The 11,725-nt window shown below is 37.5% G+C and overlaps 1 protein-coding gene across 5 annotated transcripts in view; it reads left to right on the top strand.

Annotated features, from left to right (window-relative positions):
- The first annotated feature begins 9,057 nt into the window (after positions 1-9,057).
- Positions 9,058-11,725, top strand: part of LOC103712460 (myosin-1-like) — a 51,236-nt gene continuing 48,568 nt past the window's right edge. Inside the window, exon 1 of one of the 5 annotated variants that reach the window (XM_088724262.1) lies at positions 9,058-10,154. In XM_088724262.1, the coding sequence (XP_088580388.1) occupies positions 9,744-10,154 (411 nt within the window). In that variant the 5' untranslated portion in view covers positions 9,058-9,743. The remainder of the gene's footprint in view (positions 10,155-11,725) is intronic. The other 4 variants (XM_008798987.5, XM_039126894.2, XM_088724263.1 and 1 more) reach the window with 4 other exon arrangements.

Here is an 11,725-nt window from a genome sequence, read left to right as displayed (position 1 = left end):
ACATATTTAACTGAAAGAAGCATGCAATAAAGGGATGGGCTTCCATTAATAAATGAAAGTTAGATTTATTTTGCTATGAGGTATCTTTTGTTTATGAGAACTGATTACTAAACTCATTCTATTGTTTGATATGTATGGAATTCATTAAAACTTTTGGTGGTGAGATGAAAATGTCAATTAATTCCACAAACGATGTATATATGTCGTAGTTTTTCCTTTGATGTAAATAAAATATGGATCAAAATTGGTAGCAATTCAATGTAATATATCTTTGATTTATGCTATTCATATATGTATGGTGAGTGCTACTTGTCTGTTGTAAACATAAGTGAATATTAGAAAGAGAGAAGAGTTCATCAGGAGGGTAATTATCTTATGGAATGAGACAGGGCAAACAAATTTTGCTTCACCTGAGTTAGAAAATTCTATATCACATTTGAAACTTATGCTATTATAGAAAAAGAAAAGAAAAGCTTGCCTAGCAACAAGGGCAGTCACTAAAATACGGTACGTAAGAAGGAGTTGGAGAAGTTACGTACAAAAGCTATATATGTGAACGTGAGTGCGCGGAGAATTCCAGCCAAATATTTAATTGAGGTAGTGCAAATTTATATTATTATCAGTTATCAAATAATGAGTGGCTTGTGAAACAACAAACGAACAACTAAAGAAAAAGCATATGGTTAATCCTTTAGCAAGTGATATTGCAATGGTTAATCCTTTATCTCTATTATTATCTTATTCATCTTTATTTCTGCATAAGAAGGCAGGATTATGCACTTTTTCGTTCATCCAAAATCTCTCTCACTCTTTCTCTCGCTCCCTCCCCCTACCATCTCTCATCTATGATAAATCATAGGACTTTTGTAACAATTCAGAACCTCATCTAAAGAGGTTAGTTGAAAGGTATTTTTTGAGTTCAATAAATACCTAAGAACTCTTCGACGAATAACCAATGTGTGACTAAACACACGCTTGCATAGATCCTCATATACTCCCCTCGTTCAAACTGTCTTAAACCTTAAGCTATGATATCTAGGCTCTAATAGTTTTCCTGTCACAATCCCCAATAATCTTAAACCTATGCTCTGATATCATTCCCATTACAATCCCAAATGATCTTGAACCTTCGCTTTGGTAGTTTTTCTATCACGATTCCTAATAATCTTAAACCTAAGCTCTGATACCACTTGTAACAACCTAAGACCTTATCCAAAAAAGCTAGTTGGAATGTATTTTTTGAGTTTCCTAGTTATATATATATATGTACGTAAGATCTTTTCAGCGAATAACCGATATAAGACTAAACATCCGCCTGCACAGGTCTTCACAGCTTTTTCATTTAACCATATCACATATAATGCTCCACCAAATCTCTCTTATATTAATATACAACTACAACTTCCATTTTTACGGGAAAGATACAATTGATCAGTATCTTCTTGGACTTGGTCACTTGCTTCATACTATTATTTAACATTGACTCTTGACTGATTGTGAGAAAATATATATTTTTAGACATCCATCATCTTGGCCAGATAAAATTATTTGATTAGACAGAGGAAGCTTAATAGTCTATTAGATGATCCACTTAAAACCTACTCTCTTCAAGTACACCGGACCCTCTCTTTTTGTACATACAAGCAAGTCCCCAAATGACCTCATACTTTCATGCAATCATATTTGTTTTCAGCACTTCTGCCTTCTCTAAATTCCAACCAAACTGATATCCATCCATCCTATCAGACGGAAAGAAACCACCTTGAATTGATATTGTTTTTAACCATTGTTTCATTATTGGGTGTTACGTACTATTAAGCTAATCTTCAAACTGACTACAGTTATAATAGATTACAGTTGGATTTTTGCTAACATGAAGCTTGCTTTATAACTTTTCTTAAAGCTGAAGTTTGGCAGACCCGTTCCAAGCCACAGCCATGACCCACAAGCTTTATATTGTCAATACTGTCAAGTTCATGAGGTCCTTTTTGCATAATATATGCCCGGTATGGGCTATATTTAATATAAAGGAAGCGAGCTTTCACCTCATAAAAGTAAAGTTGTGACCCAGTTTCAGAAAATATATATATGATTCTCAACTCGCTTTCCAAACAAGAAAAATGATGGAAATCGACAAAAAACATGACATATGCTTTTTATTTATTATAATTATAAGAATTTTGTTTGATAAAATTATCTTTCTTCATATGTTTATTCCCAACTCAGTAGCTTTGTTCTGTGCAAACAAGTTGTGATATGCAATATCTGAATCAATATATAATCCTCAACTCATTTCAAAAAAAAAATGTGATGAAAAAAATCGATAATAAACATGACATATGCTTTTTATTTATTAGATTAATAAGAATTTTGTTTGATAAGAGTATCCTTCTTCATAAAAAGAAGAAGGAGGAGGAGGAAAAAACAAAGAAAACGAAGCCCAAACACAAAGTAGCTCTCTAACATGTTACGCTTGTATATATGATGGGGATTTGAATATATTTTGAGGAAGATGTTAAGAACTCCTTACTCCGAACTTCCATCAATAATTTGCTTCATGTTCATAATATGCATGTACTCCTAGAAGAAATAGAATTTATCCTCACTCTCAAATGGGTGCATCCAAAGAAAATATTGCATTTCTCCAGAATACAGAATTTATAGAAAAGCAGTAAATTATAAAAAATCAAAATACTTTGCATTTATAATTTATTTTGTTTGATCTTTTTTAGAAAGATTCTGCTTAAAAATTTTAATAGTGGATGTGAAAAAGAAGTGTCTCTTTAGGTTATAGAGCAAGCGTCAGGGAATGCTACCATGGACGTTGCATTAAAAACAAAACCACGGAACAGTTGAAATCATCTCAAAATTGGAATTATGATTAACAATCAAGATCAATGATGCAACTAAATGCAACTTGTTAATCTCACGCCATTGAGCGGTTTTCTACTCACTACCATAAAGAAAGGTTCAAAAGAACTAAAGAGGAAAGTTAGCTACATAGAACTAAAGAGTGGCTTGCATTATTGTGAAGATCTGAAAAGATCTTGGATTTTTATACAGGACTAAGAAACCCAAAAGAAATACCTTTCAACGAGTCATTTTAGGTGAAGTCCTGAGTTATTACAAATGGTATTAAAGCAAACTCGTCCCATAACTTATGCGGACTAAGGGACACTACAACATGAGGTCATAAAAGCTGATCACGGGTCGATCATGGTGCTTGTGATTAAATTTGAATGGATTTAAATATTTTTAACCTGACGAAGATGTTAGAGCTTGAATAGAGAGAGTATGTGAGAATCCAAAGGATTTTTAGATACTTAAGCAGAATTAAAAGATTATCAAGGAAAAATACGTCCCAACTAGTGGAACCATCTTTTCCCTGAAAACTCGTACACCTCCCGTTCCCGTCCTACCTCTCAAGGTTCGCTATACATGCATGTTGGCTCCTGTCATGTAAGACAGTTTCAGCCTTTTTCTTTAATGCAGATGGGATGTTTTCACATACAACGGAAGGATCTTTATGCATTAATTAATCACAATCCACTAGTTCATGCTTAGCATACTAAAGTTTATTAATGAAAACAAAGTATCCCAACCAATAGAGAGGCTTTATCGTGGCTAAAGTAACTACGCCAACTCAATGGGCCAGATTGGAGCCTAGTTGGAGAAAATGCTACAGATGGGGATCAATGAATAGGGAAGCTCAGAGTGCTAACGTGTCCTGGGGTCTGCATGAAGCTGGAATTAATCAGTTGACAGCAGCTCAAGTCCCACTGTGGATTGAGCGGTAGGAGTTACCAAAATGCAAGGGGAGTGGATGCGTCAGTGACGGTGATGGTGATCGTTCATTTCCGTTCAAGGAGGGGTCAAGGTCAAAATCTTCTTGTAGGTTTCAGCCGTGGCTATGAACTTCTTAAACGACGGGAGGAGAGGAGGTGGGCAATGGTTTTGGTGGCTTGTGACCGGTCAAACTCTCCCAGGTTTCGAAAAATCTAGGACAGGATCTATGGGTCAGGCTCGAATCCAGGTTATTCTTATTCGACATTGTCTTGTCTTGTTTCCAGGGTGTCAACAGAACCGATAGCCGCTTCTACAATCGGATACCAACCCAGTATGTAAAGCTTGGGTGTTGGGTCTGAAAATAGAACCGATAAACCATTATATTGGGTCTAGATCTCAACATCACACCTCAAGTTTCATTGAATCAAGCTTAGATTTCAGGGAATTCATACACACGTATACATCCTTATATGTATATGTATGTATCTTCTCGTATCAAGAGAAGAAGGTATTTATTTGGTGCATCGAAATCAAAAATTCATACCGTTAATCATGGTCTATCTATATTATAAAAATATTCCTCTATACCGATCGAGAATGCCTCTCATCTTAAAAATATACTAATTAATCTTCACGTAGAAGTAAATTTAATTATATCCTCCTCTATTCTTTTTCAAATTAGATTTAATTATGCTTTTCAGAGAAAAATCTCCTAACCAAATTGCACTCTATCCATCTCATATTTTACTTAAATATTTTTATTTGTATATGCTCTTTCTTCAGAAATCCTTGCTCGGTGTTGCAAAAGAGGAAATCTACTGGTTCGAATACACAGAAGCAGCCCGGCAATGGCACCGGGTGCATGCACCAGCATGAGACCAAGTGGATTGCGGGCTAAGCGAACCAAGTTGTAAACTCACTGTAACTCCTGCCATCAATGGTACTAAGAAAAGATTTTTAAGCTAAGAGGGGGTGGGGTGGGGTGTCTTATTCATAGATCAGGGGAGACGCACCTCCTTCCATTATTGCATCGTGAGAGAGGGCCCCTCGTGCCAAGAGATGCAGTCAGCTCACCCCATCTTATTCCTCTCTTTCTCCTGTACCCATTGCTCTCCCCACCCGCCACCTTTTTAAATTATAGATATACCCACACAAAGGCTTGTTCGTTAGGTTGGGTTCTCTTTTCCGCTCCTCCATGCTGCGTCGCATTCCTCATGACTTCTTACAACTAATTTATTCCTTAGATTTCCATAACCAGATCAAATCTAGATTCAGCCCTACGTATCTATATCTTGAAAGGGCACGTGGCAAGCTATAATATGCGACTAACTTATTTCACAAAGTCCCACTGGCTAGTTAGGCCCGGACCTCGTCCGAAGTCTCTAAGATGACCATGCTAGATTGCTTAAGAGAGAGCAGCTTTTAGAAACCACGTAACAACGTATAGTATTTATTATATTTTTTTTATTAGCATGATTCGACGTCGGTATATATTATTTTTTTTTATTAGTAAAATTTTGTTAGAGTGTTTTGAGAGGCCACATAATAATTTGTATTACTCAGTAATATTTTTCATTATTTTTGTAATTTTATATCAATTTATATTATTTTTTTTTGTATTTAAAGATTTCTCCAACCCAGCTGAAACTCCCTGGTAGCTATAAAGTCCTTTCAGTTGATCGTCTTTATCCCATGTCTGTAGTTTGTGATGGTGGCTGCTGTTGAGTGGGTCTTGGTTGCCTGTCAACTTACTGCTTTACCTTTGGGACCCTGTCCTCCACTGCCGTGTCCTAACTATAAACAACCCGGTGGGATCCACACAAAAGCCCTAGTACTTGCCACTTGGCAGCTAGTCTTGAATGGTCTCTGGCACTGACAAGAATTTGATGGGAATGCTCTCATTTTTGCTTTGTAAACCTTCTGGCCTTGTGAATGAAGGCCCCGCTTGCAACATTATAGGTACTTGGTAAAGGCTTCATGGAAGGCAGGCACGGGTCCGAATTCCCTGCTCTTCTCCACATGCTCGTCCCCTTTAATCCCCTCCATCGATCAAAGGACATAATAATCAAGAAGCCAGCCAGTTAATTAGAAACCTTCATTGATTAGTTTATTGCACCGACTCTGATATATTAACCTACTCTGATATATTATAAAACAGCCAATTCTTTGGAATGTTCCAACCACTGGTATAAGAAGCATGTGACATCTCATCAGCTCTGAGTGAGATATATCTTATTATAGCTTAAAATTATATACAATCTTGTCTATTATAATATATATGAATATTGAATATCATAGCTACGACATATTGCATGCATAATTTTGATATGATATCATAACTGCCACATATTAAATGTACAATATTGATATGATATTACGGATCAATCTTCAAAAATTAAAGAATTTAATTGTCATATTTAAAATTAATATTTGTGTCAAATCATATAATTTTGCTATTGTATTATACTATATCTAATTACTCTGATACCATGTTGAAATCACCACTAATCCTAAAAACTTAAGTTGATAGAATGAGGTAGCTTTATTTATATATTTTATATTTTCTTACTGTCACAAATTTTATTTTACTTTGGGTATAATTTTTAAAATATATTTTTGGTTGAGGACACTTTTTTCTATCTTTTGAAAAAAAGGAGCAAGAAAAATAATGGTTTTGTATAAGTTGTGAGCGAGTTTGACACGTATAATTATCCTTTATTTATTTAGATATATTTGGTTCCCGATAAATACAAATTAATAAGTTCGAATAAAGTTTATCTTTTTAGCATTCAAGTCTATCAGGAAAAACAAGTTTTTTTTGCCTCTAAATAAAGCCATTTAACTTATCTAGACATGTTTGTTAAACGATTCGGATTTAGGTTTAGACATTTGGCCCATTTTACTCATTTTGACTATTTAATAATTAGGTCAAATCATGATCTAACCCATTTAACTTGCTCGGGGTCTCTTTAAAACCTGCTTAACTTATTTTTATCATGTTTAAGTTGACTCGCTTGACCTATTTAACTCATTTAAATCAATTTAATCCGTTTAACTTGTTTAATCTTTTTGACTTGACTCTACCAGTTTAGTAAATAGATTATTCGGATCAGACCGGTTATCTATTTTATAAATAGGTTTGGTTTACATCTAAATTTTTGATCTATTTAATAAATATCAGGATTCAGGTTAACAATTTTTTAATCTGACATGCATCCAACCTAACCCGTATCCGATCCGATTTGACCCAATTGCCAAACCTATGTTGCAATGATCACCATAATCATTTAGAAGCTTTTTTGTATAGTATATGCATACCAAATAGAATTGTTATTTAATCATATTTCCATTGATATGGCTATTTATAAGGCGAATGAGAAAAATTCTAAAAGATAATACGAATAATGGCTATCATTTTATTTTTTCTTATTTTCTATAGCATGAATAATTATTTACATAAACAATGTAAAAAGAAAAATTGTGATACCTACATAGGGATTTGTTGAATAGCATAGTTAATTTGCTGTGGATATGTTGGTAGATAACAATTACATGGTGGATGCAATTGCAGTGGTTGCTATGTGCACCATATAGTTGGGGAGCATGCATCCAGAGACAAGATGCTCAAACAACTGAGCGGAGCCCCAGACCTTAATTCATCTTGTCATTCAAGTGCTACTTGATTGAACATATTGTAATGGTAGTTGCATGCAACCTTAAAATAGACATAAATATATAATCAAATCAAAAGCTAGGGTGAAACAAAAGATATCATTTATTTTGTTATAAGATGATCAACATTCATAACCTCAATGGTTAATGTTAATTATTATTATTATTTTTAATAAAACAACTATTTTATAGAGGATTCGAGATTCCTACTGTCTACTGTAGTGCCCGAGTCTTTTGTTCTTCTCACAATCTCCACCACCCATCACCGAAATTGGCTCCAAGCATACATCTTATATGTGTGTTTCGTCCCTTCTCATTAGAATCTAGCTGCATCACCATCAGAGGCCCAAATAAGAGGACAGGGATCAGTGGGGAGGGTGACAGGGGTAATTCCTCGGTGATGAAGAATATATAGTTGGCACCACGTGGTAGTAGAATCAATCTTCAATAATAACGAATTTGGGGCTAACAGTGCATGGGGTTGCAGCTGGCTCATGCGATGGGAAACTTGGGGCCAATATTACGTGAAACTTGGGACGGATGAATGAGTTTTCAGGTTTATGGGTGGGATTTTCGAGTTTTAAGATCTATAAACGCATTCCTTCACGTTTTGTAGGATTTTTGAGACTGAAAACTCACCTTTCGATCAGCCAGGATATTGGCCGGTTCGACTCAAAATGGTGAAGACACGACAAGCCAAATGTATTTTTGTAGGTTTTTTTTGGTACACCGACTGCTTGCACAAATTTTACGTGAGCATAGCTAACAGAGTCAAGAGAAAGAAGATGGCTTGGCGGTGGAGGAACAGATACATGACAAGTCTAGAGAACCTCTTCGAAGTGTTGGACAGTAAAAAAGGCGGCCTAGTCAGCTGCCATAATCGCCTCTTGGTACATATGCACAATTTGGAAGGCACCACACTCTCTCACCAACTAATCTAGCATGGCCTAGAAGGCAATTGAAACGTATTTTAACAGGCTTTCGCAAGTCTCTTTTTTTTTCTTTTTTTTTTTGCGCTAAAGTAAGTATTTCATACATTATGTGTACGAATATACTCAATAAAATCAGAAAACAAAAGATTGCAGAGTACCAGCGTCAACTCTCCCTCTCCGGCCCATAAGGTAACTCCAAAATGATTAGCCATATAGGCAGTTACCTAATTTGCAGTTTTGTTATTCTTTAAATATATGTTTGGCTTGAAAGATCTCTTTATTTCTCATCATCAACCAATTCGCAGAAAGGAGTGATCCAGCCACCACCCGTCGGACCGAGGCATCCTTTTTGCCGGCTTTTCCCAGCAAACCCATAGAAAATAAAATTAAAAAAGGATCCCCCTCTGAACCGTCGGATCACTTTCTAGCGGCCCTAATTTAAAACGGGCCCATGTCCTCGTCCTATTCGTCAAAGGCCCGCGTCATTTCCCCCGGCCTCCCCGCCCCGCATCTCTCTCATTCCCTTCTTTACCCTCTCTATCTGGAAAATGATACCAAAAATACTCCCCAAAGATTCAGTCATTAATGAGAACTAGTAAGGGTACATCAGTCATCTACGCCTAGCCGTTAACAAAGTTTTGGGGTCGGAGACGGTACCTGACCACCTGTTAAAAAAACCTTCCATAAAAAAAGAACAGAGGCAGTGACGACCGTCGACGAGCCCCAACCTTTCTCTCTACGAAATGAATCACTGATATCATTTTATACTCTCTTTCTCTCTCTCCGATACGATCCATAAAACTTTTTTTTTTAATACCATAAAGAAACCAGGAACGAGAAGAGAAAGAAGAAAGGCAAGCACAGTAGAAGTCGAAGGGAAGGTGGTTTCCTGTTTCTTTCTTTCGTCTCCACTCGCGCGATCCTTCTCTCCTCCACCAGTCTCCTTTGATCCCTTCCAATTCCCTCCCCACTCCCCTCCTCATAAAATTTTCCTCATCTTTCTCCAATTATTTGAGGTTTCTCTTTTCTTTACTTTCTTGATTTTTTTGGCAGTTTTTTGATCATCCCCCAGCCTCAAAGTTGCTTTTTTCCTTTCTTCTTTTTTTTTTTTGAGAATTTTTACTTCCGGGCGGTGATTTAGATCGAGAGATCCTCCACGTTCATTCATTCTTCTATTTTTTTTTCTTTTTTTGGTTTTTTTTTTTTTGAATTTGTCCTTGGGATTGAAGATAAGAACCTTGAAGGAAGTGTAGTAGAACACGGCAAGAAGTTTTGAGGAATCGAAAGAATCGATCTTGGGAGGTTATCTAGGTTTCGAGATCAGGTGGGAAGAGATTGGGAGCGTCCGGTCGAATGGCGTCCGTTGAAATGAGGTCACGGAGGGCGCCGAGCTCGAAGAAGACCAAGCCGGAGAGGTCCAGGGTGAAACCGCGGGCGCCACCCCGGCTCCAGTCCACGAAATCGCTGCCCCAAGATTTTAGTTTCACCAGCGGCTCCATGCCTTCCTCCTTGGAGGAAGCCGGCGACAGGAAGGAACTGAAGGAATCGAAGACGGATCTTCCTTCTTTGGATGAAGAGGACATGGGGAGTTTCCAGGGGAATGATGAGTCGCCGTACAGTTCGAGGACGACTTCCCGGGAGAAGAGATCTCCGGAAGGAGAGGGAGATGATGCATCCGAGGATGTGACTTCGAGGTTGCCTGTCGTCGCTCCGTTGCGGATTGACTCCAGATGGAGCGATACCACCTCTTATGGCCCGAAGAAGGTAAGTCTTTTGTTCTTCTTTTGGTTAGAGATCACTCCTTCATGAGGGCGAGACCGGATTTAGGTGCAGGGATGGTTTTGTTATTTTTTCTTGTAAGAATTAAATCTACACCATTGCTACATTTTTCTGCATATATTCTCGCAACCTTAAAATTGGGCTCGGAGCATACGTTTTAGTTATCGAGAACAAACAGAAAATGCAGGGGTATTTATATCTTGCCTCGGAAATGGTTAAATGTGTGATTTTCATGGATTTTCAGTAACGATTTTTCTTATTTATATTATGTATGTACTTACATTGTACTTGTGATTAGGAAATTTATTTTTGTTTAATTAGGCAGAGTTGAGGGGAATTATAGATCATCAGGTATCTCACTCTTGGTCGTTGTTGTTGCTAGCTTATTGATGCGCATTGGCTTTGTTCCCTATTCAGCTGTATCTGCTTCCTTAATGTTGAAGTTTATTTGTAAATTTCCTCAGGCCATTGACTTGATTCGTGTTTGATCTTCTCTACTTTCTTTTTGCGGGATTCACATTTTTAGCTACAGCACATTATGCTGTGAACTGTGCCCATCCATCTAATTTATGGTTCGCCATATCGGTCTGTACCGGTATCTGTATTTGGTATGGAAGGTGTACCGATACTTAGTATGCTGAAAAAATTTCGTACCGTACTATACTGATATGGTCGTAGTGTGGCACATGTACGAGATCTAGTACCGAAACGGTGAACCTCAATCTAACTTCACTCTAAAGGGATATTAGTACTCTTCTACCTTGTGAGCCATGTGCAGTGGTCCATCAGTGATCTTCTGCATTGTGTTATAGGCTTATTATTTTGGGTTCTAGCATGTAGAATTTTTTGTCTTCTTGTAACTGTTAGCCTCCGCTAGTCAAGTATCAGTTAAACTTCCCATTTTTTCGAAAAAGCGACACTGTAGAGAATTATACTGGGATTAGTTTTTCTACATACCTACTTCTTGCTAACAATAAGAAAACAGCACGTCTCCTTAAGATAATGTTTATTAACTCTACCAATGACCATACCCACTCTTTGAGAGAAATCCTCATAATAGATGCTTCGGATTTCTTTGTGGTTTGGTGCTCTTTATCTAACATCCCATGGGACGAGCTGCTGAGTGGTGTTTTCATATGTTTCTGAGGTTAGAACTTCTTGGTCTCTTAGGAGTTCGTTTAAGGTCTTACCCTCCCCATTGGATTACATATTATCTTAAGGCTGGAAATTTATTTATCAGTAACCTGAGAACCATCCAGTTTGTTCAGAATCCACTGCAATCCATGCTTTGAGAATCATATTGGTCAGGTTGTTCAAGTTGTGCATGAGCTAAATTTTCCAACTCATGTTCTTGGAAGCAAGTTATAGATCATGGAATGCCGTACCGGCCCGTACCGGCCGGTACGGGCCGGTACGTACCGGTCCGGCCGTGGACCGGTACCGGAATGGATAAAAAACCGGTATTTCCTGATTTTTTATCCGAACCGGCCGGTACGGGTGCGTACCGGCCGGTACCGGCCTCGTACCGGTGCGAACCGGCCGGTTCGCACCGGTAC

This window comes from Phoenix dactylifera, chromosome 6 (assembly GCF_051530095.1).
Source record: "Phoenix dactylifera cultivar Ajwa chromosome 6, Ajwa_hap1_PhDact_Kaust_v1.1, whole genome shotgun sequence".
In the NCBI taxonomy this organism is placed as follows: domain Eukaryota; kingdom Viridiplantae; phylum Streptophyta; class Magnoliopsida; order Arecales; family Arecaceae; genus Phoenix; species Phoenix dactylifera.
This window is presented reverse-complemented; position numbering and strand designations above follow the sequence as displayed.